Source organism: Protopterus annectens, chromosome 4.part0 (assembly GCF_019279795.1).
Source record: "Protopterus annectens isolate FY-2018-M chromosome 4.part0, PAN1.0, whole genome shotgun sequence".
Lineage (NCBI taxonomy): Eukaryota > Metazoa > Chordata > Ceratodontiformes > Protopteridae > Protopterus > Protopterus annectens.
This window is the reverse complement of record NC_056733.1, coordinates 250,240,060-250,261,982: the sequence shown is the minus strand read 5'-3', so window position 1 is coordinate 250,261,982 and position 21,923 is coordinate 250,240,060. Positions and strand designations below refer to the sequence as shown.

At 43.7% G+C, this 21,923-nt stretch overlaps 1 protein-coding gene across 1 annotated transcript in view; it reads right to left on the bottom strand.

The window, feature by feature from the left end:
- LOC122800243 (RNA-binding protein EWS-like) overlaps nucleotides 1-21,923 on the bottom strand; it is a 782,654-nt gene that overhangs the window by 358,283 nt on the left and 402,448 nt on the right. Inside the window, exon 5 of the mRNA XM_044069735.1 lies at nucleotides 6,173-6,389. Coding sequence (XP_043925670.1) covers nucleotides 6,173-6,389 — 217 coding nt within the window. The remainder of the gene's footprint in view (nucleotides 1-6,172; nucleotides 6,390-21,923) is intronic.

Sequence of the window (21,923 nt, the reverse complement as noted above, 5' to 3'; positions counted from 1 at the left end):
CTTACACCTGCCCTTTCTGGATGCATGAACAAGCAACATAATCAAAAAATGAAGGACTGAAAGATTCTCCAATGGGGTACTCATCTGGTTTATCAAATCTGACATCAGCGAGTAGCAGGAAAGTACAGTTTTGTACCTACCATAAATGTAGATGTCCGATAGGTATGCATCTGCAGTCATAACATATGGGTTGTCCTGCCTCAGGCAGCCCTTCGGTCGGCCGGATTCCAAAGTCTGGGTCTGGCCTCAGCTGATGTCGCACTTCACCCGACATCATAGCTGCTGGGGTATAAAGGCATCAGCCGACGCCATTTTCCTCAGTGTTTCTTGCCCCAGATGCCAGGTGCCCTCTAGGAAGGCTAAATTTGTATAAAAGTAGAAAATTCCAAACAGTAGAAATCAAAAGGTACATATACATATATACATACAAACAAATACACCATAATAGATTCCCCCAGCTAGCTAAGAGAGGGGTAAGTACCCTAGGAATACCACCGAGGGGAAGGAGGGTGGGTAATCCTGACTGCAGATGCATACCTATCGGACATCTACATTTATGGTAGGTACAAAACTGTACTATGTCCTTCAAGGATGCATCTGCAGTCATAACATATGGGTAGAATACCATAGCCAAACTGGGGGAGGAGGCACTAAGATAATGATGGTGTAGTTAAGATCCCTTGTAAAACTGCAGTTGCAAAACCTGCTCGGGATCTGGAGTATAAAGGAAGATTGTAATGCTTGGCAAATGTATGCACGGAGCTCCAAGTAGCAGCTTCTAAAATGTCTTTGGTAGCCACTCCTCGTAGGAAAGCTGTAGTGGTGGTTGTAGCTCTTGTGGAGTGAGGCCTGATATTTTCAGGAGTTGTCTTTCCATGAAATGAGTAGCAGAATCAAATGCAATTTCCTATCCATTTTGAGATTGTCTGTTTTGAAATTGCTTTTCCTTGCACTCCTGTTGCATATGCTACCAGAAGCGGGTCAGTTTTTCTTCTGGCCTTAGTTCTGTCCAGATAGTAGCGCAGTTGTCTGTGTACATCCAAGGTATGTAGTAGTTTTTTCCCCCTGTTCTGTGGGTTAGGGAAGAATGTAGGTAAATAAATAGCTTGGTTCAAGGATACCACCTTTGGCATAAAAGTAGGATTGGTTCTCAGAGACACTCTATCCTGGTGAAAGATAAGGAAAGGCTGCACTGCCATTAATGCCTGTAACTCAGATACCCTTATTGCAGAAGTGATTGCTAGCAGGAATGCAGTTTTCCAAGATAAGAACTGTAAGTCTGCTGTTGCTGCTGGTTCAAAAGGGGGAAGTGTTAATTTTTCTAGCACAAAATTCAGATCCCATGCAGGCAGAGGTGGTTTCCTTGGAGGTTTTACACTTTTGATCCCCCTCAAACATTGTCTGAGGAGAGGATGAGAGAAGACAGGAGGATCCATGTTGTACTCTGCTGAAATTGCTGATGCATGAATCTTAATGGAAGAATAGGACAGGCCATTGTGGAACAGTTCTGCTAAGTATTCTAGGATGTGTGCTAGGTTTGCTAGTGTGACATTTGTTCCCTTTGCTGCACTCCAAATGAGGGATCTCTTCCATTTGGCTGAATATGTTTTCCTTGTGGAGGGTCTGCGAGCCTCCAGGATAACGTCCTTAACCCTCTGAGAAAACACGTTGGTTTTGTTTCATGCAATTTTCCAAACAGTTAGCTGCAGGGTTTTTAAGTTTGGATGCAGGGTCTTGTAGTTGTTCTGCGTTAGAAGTAAAGGACATAGAGGTAGAGGCCATGAGTTAGTCCGAGACATGCTTCTCAGTAGTGGGTACCAATGCTGCCTTGGCCAGTCTGGAGCTATCAGAATTACCTTTGGCTGTTCCTGTCTGATCTTCAGTAGAACTTTGTACATCAATGGGAGAGGTGGAAAGGCATATACGGTCAGGGCCTTCCAGCTGAAAGAAAGGAAGTCCACCCTCCAGGCTTGTGGGTGGTATATTCTTGAGCAGAATTTCTTCAGTTGGTGGTTGAGTGGGGAGGCGAACAGGTCTATCTCTGGCATTCCCCATTTCTTTGTTATGGTTTTGAAGATGTCTAGATGCAGCATCCATTCATGAGCATCCGTGGTAGTTCTGCTTAAGCTGTCTGCTAGTGAATTCTCTTTTCCTGGTACGAATCTGGCCTGCAGTTGGATGTTGAGATTCAGGCCTAAGTTCCACAGGTCCATTGCATCCGGCACAGAGGGTATGAATATGTGCCTCCCTGTTTGTTGATGCACCACATGACTGTGGTATTGTCCGTCCTTATCAGCAGGTGTCCTTGCTGGAAGAATGATTTGAATGCCTCGATTGCATGCTTCACTGCCAGCATCTCCTTTAGATTTATGTGTAGATTCAGCTGGTCTTGGGACCATAGGCCTTGGATACACTTGTCTTCCATGTGTGCCCTCCAGCCTAGGTCTGAGGCGTCCGTGGTGATGGTCTGCCTTGGATGTGGTTTGTGGAAAGGCAATCCTCTGTTGATCTGGCAGGCCTGAGCCCACCACAGGAATTCTTTTTTCAGGCATGGAATGATTGGTATCAGGGCTTCTAGACTGTGTCTGTGTTGAGACCATACATTCCTTAGGTACCATTGTAATTTTCTCCTATGCAGCCTGGCATGCGGGATCAAGATTATGCAGGATGCCATGTAACCCAGGGCCTGCAGGACTTTCCTTGCAGTAAGCTGTTTGCCTTGTTAATGCCATGAAGTAGACTGGTAGTTGCTTTTGTTTTTCTTCTGTGAGAAAAGCCATCTGAGTTGGTGTCCAGTTCTGCACCCAAAAATGTTATCCTTTGGGATGGCACTAGTCTTGACTTTTGTATGTTGACTGTGTATCCCAAGGCTTGCAGCAGTTGTATGACATAGGCCAAATCCTTTTTGTCTTGTTGTCCGCTTGTATTAGGAAGTCATCCAAGTATGGGTAGATTTGAATTCCCTGAAGCCTGCAATGTGCAATTACTGATGCCAGGCATTTCGTGAATACTCTGGGCGCAGTAGATAAGCCAAAGGGCAATGCTGAGAATTGATAATGCTCTGATCCTGCAAGAAATCTGAGGTGTCTTCTGCAATCTGGTCGTATAGGGACGTGCAGGTATGCCTCCTTGAGATCTGGAGTCACCAGCCAAGACTCCTTGCCCAACATGGGAAGAAGTTGCTGTAGGGTCAGCATCTTGAATTTTGGAACAATGATATGTGTTCAGTGCGGACAAGTCGAGAATAGGCCTCCATTGATTTTCTTTTCTTGGTACAAGGAATAGTCTGGAGTAAAATCCTTGGCCTTGTTCCATAGATGGTACCTTTTCTATTGCTCTCATCCTTAGTAAGCTGATGATTTGTTTTAGAGCCTCTGATTTCTGGCTTGGTGGAAGGTTTGGCATTCCTCTCTTTTTTGGTAGAGTGTGGAAGTGAAACCTGTAGCCTTTTGTCTATTGTTTGCAAAGTCCATTTGTCTCCTGTAATGCAATGCCAGTTTTTTGAAAAAGCTAGCTTTCCACCCAAGGGTGCTTCCAGTTGTTCCCTGGTAGGCGGAATCAGAGCCAAGTCATTGTGTCTGTCCTGTGGAAGTGGTTGCAGTCACAGCTGTGGCGGTACTTCCCTGGTTGGCAGGTTGCCATTGACGACCCCTGTAGGCACCCCTTGATTGACCTCTGCCTCTTGGGCGTCTATTTCTGCCTCTCTGTGCTCTGAAGGTGTCTGGAAAGGACCAATTCTTTGAAGGCCAATTTCTGCTGAACCTCGGAGGTTGGATCTGCAGAAAATCCTTGACTGTTTGGACAGATTTTGCTTTTTCTTCCACTTTCTTTAGAACCTCCTGTGCAGGGGAGCAAAATAAACTTTGTTTCTCCATAGGGGCATCTAGGAGTTTTGACTTAACATAGTCTGGCAAGGATTGTTCTTTTAGCCAGGCATGCCTTCGAATCACTGCTCCAGTCATAGATGATCTAAATGAAGCCTCCAGTGCATCATAGCCACATTTTAAGAAATGATTACTGACCTGCTGAGAGTTGTGTACCAAATCCTGAAGGGCCTTACGGTCTAAAGGTTCAGGAGAGGAGAGCTTTTTATTCAGCTGATCTAACAAAAATTCCTGGTACTGTATCATGTGAAATTGACAGTTTAAAGCCCTGGCAGAAAGAGTAGCAGATGTATAAACCTTTTTACCCCATCTCTCTAATGCTCTTGATTCTCTTTCAGAGGGTAGGGGGTTCTTGGCAGAGGCAGCTGCAACACCTTTAGGGCCCTGAGAAATGGTTTCTGGGTATGCAGCATGGGCTTTATACAAGTGGAAGTGAGAATCCGGGACCTTGTAGTATCTGTCAGGTTTGGCAGGGGCCGGGGGAAGAGAATCAGGGGCAGTACTGGCATCATTTATGCATCAACAACTGATAGTACAGGAGGTATGGCTAAAGGCCTATGCTGTGGTAAGTGTAAAAAAAGTCCTTAGCCTTTTCCTAGAATCAGAAAAATCCTGACCCTGCCATTGGAAGTGTTCCCTCTGAGTGTAGAGTTTCCCCAAATGAAAATTCTTCTGGAGGGGAGGCAGAAGGAATGGAGTCTTCTGCATCAGAATCCTCATAAGGTGAGCATGGTCCTTCCTGATGGTCAGATAAGTCTGAACCATCCGAGGAATAGTCAGAAAAGAGAGGTTCAGGGGGTTCAGACCTAGGCCTCTTTTCAGGAGAGGGTTGTGAGGCCCTGTCTGGGTGAGGTTGGGATCCCCTGATCACAGAAATAAGGTCTTCAGCAAGGCTGAGAATCTGAGAACAGAGGTAGGTCTGTGAGAGGGAGCTTTTGTAGGTAAGGCCTTGGAAAGTTTAGCTGCTTTAGCCCTGGAGAAGGCCTTGATAGACATAGAAGCAGGGGGTCTAGCTGCCCCACGTGCAGGAGTAGAGATGTCCAACGGAATGGTGTCGGACAAATCTTGTGTGCCTGCTTCTTCAGTAGGAAATTCTGTAGCCGACTCAGCCGGGGCCTGTGTGGCCTCGGTTGTCAGAGGCATGCTTTCGGCCGAAGGGAAAACCAAGGTCTCTGTTTCAGCCGAAACAGAGACACTCGCGGTAGGCCTAACCGTGGTTTCAGCCGAAACCGCGGGCCGCGAGTGTCGGTCCTTTTCCTTGCGTTTTTTAGATAAATGTGTAGTCGGAGTCTCAAGACGGCATTTTATATGCAAAAGCGGAGCCAAAAAACTCAGCATACTCCGACCGACGTCTAAGTGTCCGTCGGTTGAAGTAAGCACGGGCTAAACAAGCTGATACGTCGTGGTCTGGGCCTAAGCAAGGAAGGCAGTAAGAGTGGAAATCCTTATGAGGTATTTGTTTCCCACAAGTTAAACAATTATTTACTTTGACATCGGCTGAGGCAAGAAAGAGTCCCCAACGGGGTACTTAGAAGTCTTCGGTAGCTGAAATCTCTGGATCTGACCGACCGGCACTTGCGAACAGCTTCTGCTTCGGGCACCGCGCGGCAAGAAAGACTGAGGAAAATGGTGTCGGCTGATGCCTTTATACCCCAGCAGCTATGACGTCGGGTGAAGTGCGACATCAGCCGAGGCCAGACCCACACTTTGGAATCCGGCCGACCGAAGGGCTGCCTGAGGCAGGACAACCCATATGTTATGACTGCAGATGCATCCTTGAAGGACATCACCTGGAGTATGACCGGCAGCTGAGAAATTCTGAGAGCTGGTGCATGTGGACGTCACTTTAATGGTGCATGTAACCTGAGCCATGTTAGATGTCCCATGCACCACTGAGGGACTGAAAAACTTTGGAATACTGGCCCGACATACATGAAGGAAAAGGCGTAAACCCACATGTAGAATACTGCAACACTGGAATAGAAGGGCATCCCACAAATACCAGAATACAGCAACAGGGATCCAAGAAAGGGCATGTAACTGATTAAGGAGACACGAGTTCAAAAGCTAAGGAATTAACGCATGAATAGGGTGCGGTTCATCTTCAAAATAGGTGGTCACAAATAAGGGGATAAGACACCAACAAAAAGCATAGAATTGAGCAAATTGAATAAAGAAAACTTCTCCCAACCAAAATTAACACACAAAAACAGCAGAAACAGGTTCTTAGAATATATACCAATGAGCAAGCTCAACATGGTGTTTTTAACATCTACTTTGCTACTTACCTTGCAGGAGTAGCTACGGATGCAGCAGCCACTGCAGCTGCTGCAGGCTGTTGTCCATAAGCAGGGTATGCTGGTTGGCTGCCATAACTAGGTTGCGCTGCATAGGAAGCCTGGCTTGGAGTGGTTGTTGTAGTGGCTGTGGTCGTATCATAAGCACTAGAACCATATCCTTGTACAGCTTGTGAATAACCCTGTGGAACAGCAGGTGCCGTATATCCTGTAATACAGAAATACATCGGACATCAAAATTTTACTCTAGATGGAGGTAAACTCGATTGTACTTTAAACACCCAGTAATGCAGAACAGCAATTGCCCACATGCATTCAACTGACATTAGCAGTTGAAACACAGGGCAGTGTTATGTTTCAGTTTAAACATGAAGTTGAAAGACGGTCATAAACTAGGGTAGACAGCACTTGCCAGAATTTGTCCAGTCACAGTTCAAATCTAATTCCAAGAACTGGAAAGCATTGAATGCAGATCATGGAGTCTGAAAAGGGAGAGACACACCTGCTCCCTTTAGAACCAGTGATATCACACACTTCTTTGCTTTGTAACAGTTTCACTGGGCTAAGTTACACTTCAGTGAGATTTTAATTTAACACTACCCACATCGTTTTGCAACACCTCTAGTTTTTCATTTCTTCACCAAGGAGAAATATTTGGATCAGGCAAATTTAGAAAACCCAAAGAAATAAGCACACAAAAAAAGCACAGTACCAAAATTAAAAAGCATGCAAAAGTGCAAGTACTGCAAATAATTGACTAAGAGTCACACGTGTAATAACACAACTACACAAGAAAAAGGGTTCAGTAATTCCGTTAGTGACATTTCCACAGGCAGCTCATTGTACATGAACAGTAATCCAGTAATGTCGGGTAAAAGTGCATCAATAATGGACGCTAAAAGTGTAGTACTGACATTCTAAGTAAATTCTGTAGAATTCGCTTCAGTATAAACAAGTGAAAATGGTGTCATTTCCTACACTGCTCCCCACCATCAAATTACCGGAAAAAAGAAGTTATGTACTCACCACAATGCTCCATGTTTGTTGTCCATAACCTCGCTTTCATTCTTGATGGTTGGGTTCAGAATGGAGCACTGGTTCCAACTCGGCCTAATACTAAAGCTTGAGAGCTTTTTACTGGCTCGAGGCTACACCCTATCCCATGATGCTTGGCAACAGTTACCAAAATCTTGTTTGCAAACCCTAATTACTAGACATATGCAAACAGAAAAGGAAGAGGAGAGTAAAATCAAAAATCCTTAGCCCATGTCTCATGAGAAAAAGAATCAGAGAACTTTATGACCAATTCCAAAAATTCCTCAATTCTCTAGGAAGGAGGGTGGGATGCAAGAATGAAGGCAGATTATGGACAACAAACATGTAAAGTTATGGCGAGTACATAGCATCTTTGTTGTGTTGTCCTATCTCGCCTTCATTCTTGCTGGCTAGGACAGTGCCCCCAGCACCTTTTTTCTTGGGTGGCTCAAGGGAATAAACTATTCCGAACAGTGGAAAAAAAGCCCTGTTCTGGGAGGCCACATCTACTCTGTAATGAGTAATAAAGGTATGATTATTGACCCATGAGGCTGCCTCACAAATTGAATCCAAGGGTAGTCTAGTTTGGAAAAGGTGAAAGTAGACATAGTGCTAGTCGAATGGCCTCGAATTCTACCTGGAAGCTGCATATACTGAGAGGTATATGCATAAGTAATGGTGTCAGACAGCCATTTAGATAAGGTGACACTTGAAACTGGCACCCTTTTTTCTAGTCTCTGAAAATGAGAAACTGGTCAGATTTTCTGCACTCTTGTCCTATGTAAATAGAAACGCAACTGCCTATGGACATCCAATTGAAGCTTAGTCTGCCTTGTTGCCATAGTTGGAGGGGGGGGGGGCAGGCAGGTCAAAGGATTGATTCAAGTTGGTCTTAGAACAAACTTTGGGCAGAAAAGGAGGATTTATTCCCAAGGAGACCATCTTTGTGGAAAACTAAATAGGGAGGACGTACAGACAGGGCTGGTAGTTCTCAAACCCTCCTAGCCAAAGTAATGGCAGTCAAAAAGATGGTCTTCCATGTAAGGAACTTTAGTGGGCAAGAAGAGGCTGGCTCGAATGGAGGGAGAATTAAAGTAGTCAATACAAAATTTAGACCACAGGGAGGTGGTGGTTCTATTATTGGAGGTCTTAATAGGAATGTACCTCTCAGAAAAACTTTAACAGAGTATTTTTGATCCCATGTCTCCTACACGGTAGTTGGATATGGCAGCTAATTGTACTCGTTTAGTAGGTGCCTCTGCACATTGATTGAAACTATTTAAAAAATCTAGAATTGTGGTCACCGGGGCAGTGAAGTTATCGGTCTGATACTTGGAAGCCCAGCAAGAAAAAGTACAGTTTTGTACCTACCATAAATGTAGATGTTCGAGGATCCACATTGCTGCAGTCCTAACTATTGGGTAGTCCGCTGTCCAGTCGGCCCGAATACCAGAGTATATGGCTGACGTCGGTCAGGGCGCATTAGACTGACGTCAGTACGTCAGGGTACTAATGCGCATGACCGACGTCATATCCTCAGTCTTTTCTTGCCCCAGATGTCAGAAGACCCTAAAAAGACAAGGCCCAATACACCTGCACCAAAAATATGTACAATGTATACAAAAATATATACAAAAATATCAGCATATAACCTCACCTACACAACCACCCCTAAACACAGAGGGGAAGGAGGGAGGGTAAATTGGACTGCAGCAATGTGGATCCTCGAACATCTACATTTATGGTAGGTACAAAACTGTACTATGTTCTTCATTCCACATTGCTGCAGTCCTAACTATTGGGTAGAATCCCAAAGCAGAGGTAAGGGAGGCTGGCAAATCATAAAGAAGCAGGAGCTGACAACATGCCTTGCAAAATAGCTGTGGCAAAACCAGCCCTAGACTTAGAGTAGAGAGGAAGGTGATAATGCTTAGAGAAAGTATGCACTGAACTCCAAGTAGCTGCCTCCAAAATATCCTTAGTTGCCACCCCCTTAGAAATGCTGTTGAAGTGGCAGTAGCCCTAGTGGAATGAGGCCTAATCCCAGCTGGAATCTCCTTGCCATGATGGGAATAACAAAATGCAATGCAAAACCCAATCCACCTAGAAATAGTTTGTTTTGACACAGGCTTGCCCTGAACTCAAAGCAAAAGAAACAAACAACTGCTGAGACTGCCTAAAATCCTTAGTCCTGCTTAAATAATAACGCAATTGCCTGTGTACATCTAAAGTGTGCAAAATCTTTTCCCCTTTATTTTGGGGTCTGCATAAAAGTAGGCAAATGAATAGTTTGGATTAAAGCCACACTAGAAACCACCTTAGGCATAAAGGAAGGATTAGTGCGTAATGATACCCTATCCTTATGGAAAATCAAAAGGGCTCTACTGCCATAAGGGCCTGCAACTCAGACACCCTTCTTGCAGAAGTAATAGCCAACAGAAAAGCAGTCTTCCATGACAAGTATTTCAATTCAGCAGTAGCCGAGGCTCAAAAGGTTGTAGAGTAAGTTTCTCCAACACAAAATTGAGATCCCAAGCAGGAGTAGGAGCTCCGTGGGGGTCTTATATTCTTTGCCCCTCTAAGAAACTGCTTGAACAAAGGATGCGAAAACAATGGTGGGTCACAATCATAGTGAGCTGAAATTGCTGCAGCATGAATCTTAATGGAAGAGAAGGACAAACCTTTGTCCAATAACTCAGTAAGATATTGAAGAGCCACACTCAAATTAGGCTCAGAAATCTCCAAATTCTTTGCTGTACTCCAAAATAAAAACCTCTTCCATTTTTCTGCGTACACTTTCCTTGTACTAGGTCTTCTAGCTTCCATAATCACATTTAAAACTTGTTGAGGAAGTTGAGACCTGCTGTGTTTCAACACAGAATATGCCAGGCTGTTAGATGAAGAGAGTGAAGCTTGACATTGAGCAGATGACCGTCCTTCTGAGATAACAGATGTGGAATCAAAGGTAAAGGCCATGGAGGCTTCCTTACCAGACTCCTTAGTAGTGGGTACCAGTGTTGCGAGGCCAATCCGGAGCTATTAAAATCATCCTTGGCTTGTCTTGTCTGACCTTTAAGAGCACCTTTGGAAGAAGAGGCAGAGGTGGAAAGGCATACACATGAAGATTTTTCCAACTGAAAGAAAGAGCATCCACTTTCCAAGCTGTGTGATGAAACCCCTTTGTGCAAAACTTTGGCAGCTGGTGGTTTAGTGGAGAAGCGAACAGATCTATGTCTGGAGTTCCCCATGACACTGTCAATTTCTGAAATACATGAAGATCCAGTTTCCACTCGTGGGGATCCATGATTTGTCTGCTTAACACATCTGCTAAGGAGTTCTGTGCTCCGGCAGAAACCTTGCCTGAAGAGTTAGTTGCAAGCTGAGCAGTCTCCCATAAAATCATTGCTTGCCTGCATAGAGGATAAGAATGTGTTCCCCCTTGTTTGTTGATGTACCACATGACAGTTGTGTTGTCTGTTAGAATCAACACCTGCCCTGGAAGAAGTAACTCCTTGAAAGCCATTAAGGCAAACTGGACTGCTAACATCTCCTTCATGTTGATATGTAGATGCTGTAGTCTGGCAGGCCACTTGTCTTGTATCCACTTTCCATTTAGATGAGCTCCCCAAGCAATGTCCGAGGCATCTGTCGTTAAAATCTGACTCGCCTCTGGCCGGGTCACAGAGAGTCCCTTGTTTAGGTGACATTCCTGAGCCCACCACAAAAATTCTTTTTGAAGGCAAGGTATTATTTGAATGACAGTGTCCAAATCCTGGCAGTGCTGTGTCCATACATTTTTGAGATACCATTGCAGCTTCCTCATATGCAGTTTGGCATTGGGAAGCACCAGAATACAAGATGCCATGAACCCTAATGCTTGAAGGACTGTCCTTGCAGTCAGCACGGACTGATGAGATAGTTGATGGAAGTAAAGGTATAGACTCTTGTTTGTCCGGGGTTAAAAAGGCCATCTGGGCTGCTGTATTCAGTCTCACACCCAGAAAGCACATGTCTTGAGAGGGTACTAGACTGGACTTTATTTCGTTCACAGAATACCCTAGGCATCTTAGCACTGCTACAACATATTCCAGATGCTGTAGAAGGTCTTCCTTTTCTTGAGCCAGAATCAGGCAGTCGTCCAAGTAAGGATAGATTTGAATTCCTTTTAGCCTGAAGTAAGCTATCACTGGAGCCAGAACCTTTGTGAATACTCTGGGCGCAGTAGATAAGCCAAAGGGCAATGCAGAGAACTGATAATGAGAATTTCCAGCTCGAAAACGCAGATACTTCCTGCAACTTAGTCTTATAGGCACATGAAGGTAAGCTTCCTTGAGATCTAAAGTTACCATCCAGTGATCTTTGCCCAGCAGAGGTAAAAGCTGTTGTAACGTCAACATCTTGAACTTGGGAATGTCCAGATAAGTGTTGAGGATAGATAAATCCAAAATTGGTCTCCACGTGTTCCCCTTCTTTGGTACTAGGAACAGGCGAGAATAAAATCCTAGGCCCCTTTCTGATACAGGGACTGGCTGAATGGCCCCTATTTGGAGTAACAGAGAAATTTGCTTGTGAGCCTCTTTCCTTTGTGGAGGAGGAACGCCTGGCATGCCTTTGAAAGGGGCAATGTATGGAAATAAAACCTGTAACCGTGGTGAATGATATCCAACACCCATCTGTCTTGAGTAATTAAATCCCAATTTTCTTTGAAAAGAGACAGTCTTCCTCCCAAAGGAGCTGCCAGACGAGAATCTACTGGCAGCTGAAAAGGCAGGTCATTGGGTCTGTTTACGAAAGGACTGACCCCTGCCCTCACCAGAATTCTGAGCAGGTGAACTCCCTGTTCTAGGCCTAAAAGAACCTTGAGCTCTGCCCCTACCACGTCTAGACCTACCCCTAGACTGGGAATCATAAAGCAGGATATGTCCATCCCTTAGTAGGCCAATTTCTACTAAACTTCGGTGGCTGCACCTGCAAAAAATCTTTAACAGTTTGCATAGACTTAGCTTTGTCCTCCATTTTCTTTAAAACTGCTTCCACAGGCGAACCAAACAACACATCAGACTGTAAAGGAGCATCCAAAATCCTTGTCTTAACATGCTCAGCTAAATTCTGATCCCTCAACCAGGCATGCCTGCGAAGAACAGAACTAGTGGCAGCCACCCTCGAGGAGGCCTGTACAGCATCAAAACCACATTGCAAAGAATGCTTACCCACTTGTTCAGACACATGAACTAAATCCAGCAACTCTTTACACTCAATACCTTCCGCCAAAGCATCCACCTTAGATTTCAGTTGTGAAAGGAGATAATTTTGATATTTTAGCATGTGAAACTGACAATTCAACGCCCTCATGGCTAAAGTGGAAGAAGTATACACTTTCTTTCCCCATCTATCCAAAGCCCTTGCCTCTTTATCAGTGGGAACAGGGTTTTTAACCACAGAGGCCTTAACACCTTTAGGTCCCTGTCAAAGAGTTTCGGGTCTGCCCTAGGACTCTTAAACGATACTTATGAGCTTCAGGCACCCTATAGTACCTATCAGGTTTAACAGGAGCAGGAGGCAAAGAATCAGGGTTCAGGGAAGCCTCTGCAAAAACATCTTCCACCACATTCAACACAGGAGGTATAGCTAAGGGCCTATGCTGGGGTAAAAACAAGAATTCCCTAAGCCTTTTCCTGGAATCAGAGTAATCCTGGCCTTCCCATTTAAAGTGCTCCCTCATGGAATGCAGAGTCTCTGAAAATGAGAAATCCTCAGGAGGAGAAGCTGTAGGAGTGGAATCATCCACATCAGAATCAGAATAAGGAGGATACTCCTGCAAATCTTCCGCATAAGACTCAGAAGCCTCTGAACACTGTTCAAAACTATCAAACTCAGGTTCCACCCTAGGCCTCTTATCAGGAGGGGGCATAGAACCTCTAATCATAGTAATCAAATCTTCTGCCATTTTAAGCATATGTTTCTTAGGCACAGAACCTGAAGTGCTAGGAGAAGCCCCCACTGAAGCTAAACTTGGCCTACCTCTCAAAGAAGTTTTGGAAACAGAAGGAGAGGCTCTAACTACCTTGGGAAGAGAGGGAAGAACAGTTACCTGAGAAGCCCCCTCAGCCTGGCCTACCTCCTGAGAAGGCACATCCTGTAATAGTAAAGTCTCTGCCTGAGACTCCAAAGAAACTCCTGGCAAAACCTCTGGCTCCACTGAGCCTACTAAAGAACCGACGTCCGGGACTGCCGGTTCATCAACCCTAGGCTTCGCTGTTTTGTCCTTGCGCTTCTTGGACGAAGCGGGCGTCGGAGCATCCGACGGCATTTTATAATTGCAACGCTTCCCAAACACTAACCTGGCACAGTCTAACCTTCTCTTAACAGTGCGTTTGTTAAACCTAGCACAAGAGCGGCATCCAACAACGTCGTGCTCAGGCCCTAAACAAGGTATACACAAGGTATGGTAATCCCTATGAGGTATCTGTTTCCCACAAGAAATACAGTTATTCACTTTTTCTGACATCCGGTTAAATACTGAGGCAAGAAAAAACCAAAATGTTCCCCAACGGGGTACTTAGCCAACTCTGATTCGGTCTGAAACTCCGACTTCAGAAAATTTCAGAACGCCAACCTGCACTCGCAAAACTGCTTCTGCATCGGACCACGCGGCAAAAAAGACTGAGGATATGACGTCGGTCATGCGCATTAGTACCCTGACGTACTGACGTCAGTCTAATGCGCCCTGACCGACGTCAGCCATATACTCTGGTATTCGGGCCGACTGGACAGCGGACTACCCAATAGTTAGGACTGCAGCAATGTGGAATGAAGAACATCCTTTCCATTTGCTAGCATACAGCTTTCTAGTTGCAGCCTTATGAGAAGCCAGAATGTGTCGCACTGCCAGGGAGATATCTGGAAGCCTGGCTAAGACTGGAATTGGAGCAACCAAGCTGTCAGCTTGAAGGTTTGAATGGAACATTCCCGACTTGGTCAGAAGGTCCAGCACTGGGTCCAATATCCATGGCTCCTTCTGGAGATGGTGCCATAGAAAGGGGAGCCAGATATGATGAGGCCAGTATGGAGCGATGAGAATTAGTCAGACTCAATCTGGCTTTCTGTGGAACTTTGGGTATTAACGGAAACGGGGGGGGGGGGGAGACAAAGTAGTCCCGGAGGCCAACTGTGAACCAGTACATCGCCTAGGTGACTCCCCCAGAGGGGGGATGAGGGCAAGGTAGGTGCTGCATTTGGAGTTCATGGACGGGAAAAAGGTCACATCAAGGCACTTGCGAAAAATTTGGTTCGCAATTTCCGGTTTCAGGGAACCACTCGTGAGGCATAAAAATTGCACGGCTTAATCTGTCTGCCATCACGTTGGATTTCCCCGGAATGTGTGCTGCCGTTAGAAAACGCTGAGAGGAAATTGCCCATTGCCATATTCTGAGCCTCGACATAGGGGGTCGGATTTGGTTCCACCTTGTTTGTTGATGTACCACACCACAGATATACTGTCTGCCTGTATTGCAATCGTACCTGTAGGAAGAAAGCTCTGGAATGCTTGCAATGCCAGAAGCACCGCTCTCATCACCAGGACATGTGCAAGTGGTATTAATGTTCCTGCAAAATCCTTTGGACAGTCTGTCCCAGAGAATGCCCCCCAACCCCATCTGGGAGGCATCGTGGTCACTGTAGACTCTGGATGGGGGAGAAAGTACAGTTGTGTACACTTACCATAAATGTAGATGTTAGAGTGCATTCACGGTTGCAGTCATCAACATTTGGGTTAACTGTCTGCGCGTAGCCCTCAGCCGGCCTGAATACCAGAGTCTTCAGATATCTGCGTCGGGTGCTGTCACTCCTTCCTTGACGTCTGGTTATCAGGGGTATAAAACATGCAGCCGATGCCATTACATCAGTTTGTCTTGCCCCAAATGTCAGGTGCCCTCACAATAGGAAGCAATTAAATGGTATGATAAACCCCATCAAAAAGCAAATACAAAAGAAAAAAATAAGTATACCAACAAGGAGAGGTAGAGCCAAGAGGGGGCTGGAGAGATGGTAACCAGGACTGCAACAGTGAAAACACTCGAACATCTACATGTAGAGTGTACACAACTGTACTATGTTCATGTTTCACTGTTGCAGTCATTACATTTAGGTTGATTCCCAAAGCTAAAGAAGGGAGGAGGAAGTTAAAGAGCATTAGGGACAGCTATTAATCCCTGCAAGCCTGCAGTGGCAAAACCTGCTTTGGATTTAGAAAAAATAGGCATGTGGTAGTGGCTTGGTGAAGGTATGAACAGAGCTCCAGGTAGCAGCTTCTAGGATATCCCTGGGTAGGGACCCCTCTGAGAAATGCCGCAGAGGTAGATGCAGCTCTGGTGGAATGAGATTTTATCCCCTGTGGGATGGGTTTTCCATGGTGCTTGTAGCAGAAATGAAAGCACTGAGCTATCCAACTGGAAATCGTTTGCTTTGAAATGGCCTTCCCCTCTGCCCCTGCAGCAAAGCTAACTAGCAGCTGTTCAGATTTTCTGATATGCTTACTACTGTTCCAAATAGAATATAAGCTGTCTGTGCACGCCCAGAGTGTGCAGTATCCGTTCCCCTTTGTTTTGTGGATTAGGGAAAAAAGTAGGCAAATGAATGGACTAATTTAGGGCCACAGTAGAAACCACCTTGGGCATAAATGATTAGTCCGGAGGGAATCCCTGTCCACATGGAAGACAATGAAGGGTTCCACTGCCATGAGGGCCTGTAATTCAGACACTCTTGCTGAAGTGATGGCTAGAAGGAAGGCTGTTTTCTAAGAAAAGAATTTCAACTCTGCTACAGCAGCTGGTACAAAGTTAAGGTCCCAGGCTGGAGTGGGGGGTCTCCTGGGAGGTCTTAAATTTTTGGCCCCTCTAAGGAATTGGTTTAGCAAAAAGTAAGAGAAGAGGGATGGCTCAGTTTTATAATGTGCTGAAATGGCAGAGGCATGAATTTTAATCGACAAGGATAGGCCCTTGTTGAGCATTTCTGTTAAGTACTGTAGAATATGAGGTAAGCTGGGCACCATTGTGCCCATCCCCCAAGACCTGGCTCCAGGAACAGTACATCTTTTCCACTTTTCAGCATAGGATTTTCTAGTACTAGGCCTCCTTGCCTCAAGAATGACATCCAGTACCTGCTTACTAAGGGGATGCTAGGGGAGAGCTCAAGTAATTAGCCCGGCTGCAAGGTTCAGGGTTTGAAGCTGAGGGTGCAGAATCTGGCCCGCCTGCTGGGAAGCAGGGAAGGGGTCTGAGGCAGGTGCCATGGCTGTAGAAGTGTCATACTGCAAAAGAAGGGGTCCAGTGCTGGTGTGGTCAGTCTGATGCAATCAGAATTGTCCTTCACTTGTCCTGTTTGATCTTCAGTAGAACTTGAGGAGAGAGGCAGAGGGGGAAAGGCATAAAGAGAGACACTTTCTCAGGTAAAGGACAGGGCATCCACTTTCCAAACTTGACAGTGGGGAGTTGTTCTGCAGAATTTGTTCAAATGGTAGTTCTGAGGGGAGGCAAACAGGTCTACCTCTGGTGTCCCCCATTTGTTCCGCAAGAGGCTGAATATTTTGGGTTAGTCTCCACTCATGTGGGTCCATGAGATTTCTGCTTAAGTCATCTGCCAGTGAATTTAGTTTGTCTGGCAGGAATTGTGCTTGTAGGTGTACTTGGTAGCAAGGCTGTGTCCCACAGAGGCATGGCTAGTCTGTAGAGAGGGTACAAGTGGGTTCCCCCCTGCTTGTTTATGTAGCACATAACTATGGTGTTCTGTCTTTACCAATAGTTGTCCTGGAAAAATATGGTCTTTGAAGGCTGTCAGAGCATTCCATACAGCTAAAATTTCTTTGATTGATATGCAGGTGCATCTGTCTCTGGTTCCATTTGCCCTGAATGCACTTCCCTGCCATGTGAGCCCCCCATGTTTGAAGAAGCCATTTCAGAGTACAAAGAAAGAATACGAAAGTAATTAGCTGCAAAAATAGCCCGACAACGAATAGTTTGGGCATTGAACAAGGCACAAAACCGAAGAGGGACATAGTGTTTTGGGCCTAAACGGGATGCAGTAAGAATGAAAATATCTATGGAGGTATTCGCTTTCCACAGGTAAGACAATTGTTGACTTTTACTGACATCGGTTAGAGCAAGAAAAAGGATACCCAACGGAGTACTTCGCTTTTTTGAAGACTTTGGGTCCGATCTCAGTGCTTATAAAATATATGAATATATGTTAAAAACAAATAAAATAATGAATGCACATTAGTAAATTATAAAGTATACAATGAATGCACATGAGTAATTTATAACTATCTACACAATGATTTAAAAATATATATATATAAATGTATATAATAAATATATAATATTTAATATTAAATTAAAAAATGTATATAACTAATTGAACATGTATACAAATTACTACTGGGCAATGCCATGACATACAAAATTGGCTATACAACAATATTAAGACAGGAGATGTTTATAATAAAGTGTTTGAGGACAATTTAACAAAAAGTGAACGGATGTCTGGAATCACTTATGAATAAAGAAATTAGAATAATGAAGCCAGACAAGGGAGGTGGCATTGTAATATATAATATTTTTGACTACAATGCAGAGATACATAATTTATTATATTTGTCAGGGAATTATGAAGCAATTTCTCTAAACCAAGTGAATATAGGTTATAAAAGAACTGATTTGGCTATCGAAGAGTATTTGATAGACAATAGAATTACGAATGAGACCTACAATTTTATTAGTAGAATTTCCTATTGTGGCGAATATAATAGATATACCCAAGGTACATAAATGTATGGACAACCCTCCTTTTAGACCTATCATTTCTGGTTCTAAGTCCAAGACGTATAACTTGGGAGTGACAATAGAAGGACAAAACATGTGTATGAAAATATTCCACATCTAACCAAGGACTCTTGGAATTTCTTAAGTAAACTTACGCCTGATATATGGAATGATGGGTTGACTTTTTTGACAATTGATGTTATTGACCTACTCTCATGTATACCCAAGGATGTTGGCCTGGAATTTTTTTGCAACAGTTTGAGAAAAATTTCTAAATTGTCATGGGACAAGATTAGTTTAATCACGGACATGATGAGCTTAGTACTAGATCACAATTGTATTCAATTTCAAGGAGAATTTTTTAGACGGAGCAGCGGTGTTGCTATGGGTGCCTCTTGTGACCCCATCTTTGCAAACCTCGTTATGTTAGAATTGGAGTCCAAATATGTGTTTCAAAGTAAATTTTACCATCATATTGTTCTATATACTAGATATCTAGATGATTTATTTTATGGAATGGTACACAAGAAAAAATTAATTCATTTATCAACTATATTAATGGGACAACTGAGTTTTTGAAATTTACATACAATATTAATAAAGAAGGCATAGCCTACTTAGACACCTATACAAGTCATACTAGAATTGGGTTTGCATCCAAAATACATAGAAACTCTACATTTTCAAATGACTATATAGAGTTTAGCAGCAGTCATCCCCAGTATATATTTAAGAATGTGGTAAAAGGACAGTGTATTCGAGCTGCACGTATGTCATCAAGCAAAGTTATAATGGAAGAAGAATTAGAATTAATACACATGTTCAGTAGTAGGGGTTATCCTATTCCTATGTTAAAGATGTCATAGGTTATGTGAAACGGCAATGGGGCATCAAGTTTCTACCCCTTTTAGGTACGTCATGGGTAGGTGGTAAGGACATTGGTAAGAGTGATATCACAGCAGAAGCATTTAATAGAGTATGTGTGATTATGTATACTCCCCACGCTAATTACGTAAAAGAAATATTAAATAGACATTGGGACTTCATTACAATTACAGAAAGTATAGGCATGACCTTAGGTAATCATCACAAATGTGTATTTAAAACAGCCCCGATCATCAAAAAGTTAGAGAGGACAACACGTACAGAGAAATACAAGATAACATCTAAAGGAACTTCGAAGTGTGGCTCCTGTAGTCAATGTAGATACACTAATGAAGTTGTGCGAATCAAGTTAGAGAATATTAATAAGACATGCATCAAATGCAAGGCAGGAAATTGCAATACTAAACTAGTATATCTTGCAAAGTGTGTTGCCTGCCCAGCATTCTATATAGGAAAGACAGAGAGGAAAATTAAAAAACGAATATATGAACATTATTATAAGATTCAGACCAAAGATATGAAGAATGCTTTGTATAAACATATATTCAGTAAAGGGTATCAACATAATTTTAAATTCTCCATTATAGAACAAATTGATAGTAGTGTATGTGGGGGCAACTGGAAAGTGTATTTAGCTAGGACGGAAAGTAAATGGCAGATATACACAGATGCCACAAGATTCCCAGGCATGAATGATAGTATTAGTATAAAACCTTTCTTAATTCTTGAATAAATTATGTACGTCATGGCATTGCCCAGTAGTAATTTGTATATATGTTCAACTAGTTATATACATTTTTTTAATTTATTAAATATTATATATTTATTATTTATACACATTTATATATATATTTTTTTAAATCATTATCGTGTAAATATTGTTATAAATTACTCATGTGCATTCATTGTATACTTTATAATTTACTAATGTGCATTCATTATTTTATTTATTTTTAACATATATTCATATATTTTATAAGCACTGAGATCAAATGTATTAGTTAGTTTTTGCGTGGAATATTAGAATGAACAAAATGTTTCTTTAAGGTTTTTAAATATTTTTGGCGCCAAACTGGATATATAATCTGTGTGAGAGTTGTGTCATTTGGTTCTGAGGAAGTCAGTACACGAACAGATGAAAGCGCTTAACCAAATGAATTGTATTGTTATTCAATAAAAGTATGTTCCTGTTCGAGCTGCAACGTACATCATTTATCCTGCACCAGGAGTTGGAGTTTCATTTGTGGGTTCAACCGTCGTTTTGTTCGTATCTGACAAGTGTTTGTACCCTGTCATGAGGCAGTTGTGCTACCAAGTCTTTTGCATTTGTCTGCCACTATGAAGGTAATATGCTGTGAAGGCAACAAGGCAGATTTGGTAATACCTAGCTCTGAGCAAAGATAAGTGGTGGTGTCCCTTACCTTTGTCAGTAGATGCTCTGTGGTGGCGATCAGGAGCCAGTCGTCTAAGTACAGAAACACCCAGAACCTAGACCCCTCAGGAGAGCCACAACTAGTGCCATACATTTGGTAAACACTCTGGGAGGCTGAAGTGAGACCAAAAGGCATAGCTGTTAATTGGAAATGACTGGCTCCCAGCCAGAAGTGTACATATCTCCTGGATATCCAGTCCATCTTTATATGGTAGTATGCATCCTGAAGATCTATTGAACACATCCAATTGTCTCGTCCCTGAAAAGGGAGTACAGACTGCAGAGTCTTTTGCTTTTTTTTTTACGAACTTCTTAAGCTTGCTGCGACCCAAGATTGGTCTCCAGTCCCCGTCTTCTTTGGAACTAAAAAGAAACAAGTCCCGGATTCGATTTGGTCTGTGGGGACTTCTTGGATGACTTTTTCATAGCAACCTTTGGATTTCTACGGTTCCTCGATTCCTTTGACCGGGTGGAATGTCTGAAATTGGTCTTAGTGGAGTGAGTGAAGAGAAGGGTATGTTGTATCCCCTCGATATAATCAACCGTAACTCAGTTGTCTTGAGTGATGTTGAGCCAGGCATGTGTGTACATTGATAATCTTCCCCCGACTATCTAAAGAGGTGGATAGGCAGGTCTCCTTTCAGGAGTATTGGAAGTGCCTGCCAGAGAACATATCTGTTGCCCTGGTTCTGCTAACTCCCCCCCCCCCCAGTGGCGAGCACAGAGTCTTCCATTATTTCCCCCCTCTGCCCCTGGGAGAAAAAAATCACCACATGCGTCCGACAAAGCTCTTTGGGATTTCTGGAAACACATTTTTCCACCCTTCTGGCCTTTGGGATAAGGCCTGGTAGGGACAGAAAAACTTACTCCCATGGCAGAGTTATACCTTCTTGTTCACATCTAGTAAGAGTCTTTTTAACCTTTGGCCTTAAAGACGAGCAGTCGAAAGGGGCATTAATAAAGGGAGACTAAAAGGGTTCAGCAAACTCGCAATGGCGCGTCCAGGAATGCCTCCTCAGAGCAATTCCTGTGCCTGCTGCCCTACTCGCTCCATCGACTGCATAGGAGAGAAGGTGCATGGAGGAGATCACTACAGAATTTCGAGTCACAAGCTGAGTTTACCTTAGCTGGCACCCCTGCAGCTGTAGCACCTTGGAAGCCATTTCTTAGCTCTCTCAGGAGATCCCTCAAGTCGGGCAAAATGGGATAAATAGTTCAGTGACCCAAGAGTGAAGGCCACTGAAGAGAACATACTTTTCCCATACTTCCTCATTGTTTCGAGACCCCTTATTTGGCAGATGAAGTTTCAGCTAATTCCTTCTTGGCGGCTGTGGCCACCACCACAGCATCTACTGGGACACCTCTGGTTAAGAGCTGGTTATAGTTCGGGGCAGTAAAACTTGTGGGGCCTCTTTGGACCAGGTTCCACAGATTCTGGAGAGCCCCACGCCTTCGACTGACTATGCCAAGGAGTTGGTCGAAAGGCTGACACCCCCAAGAGGTGGAGGGATAGAGTTCCAAATGCCTCCAGGTATACAGACATATTCAGAATGGTCTTTCAGTCGCACCTCTG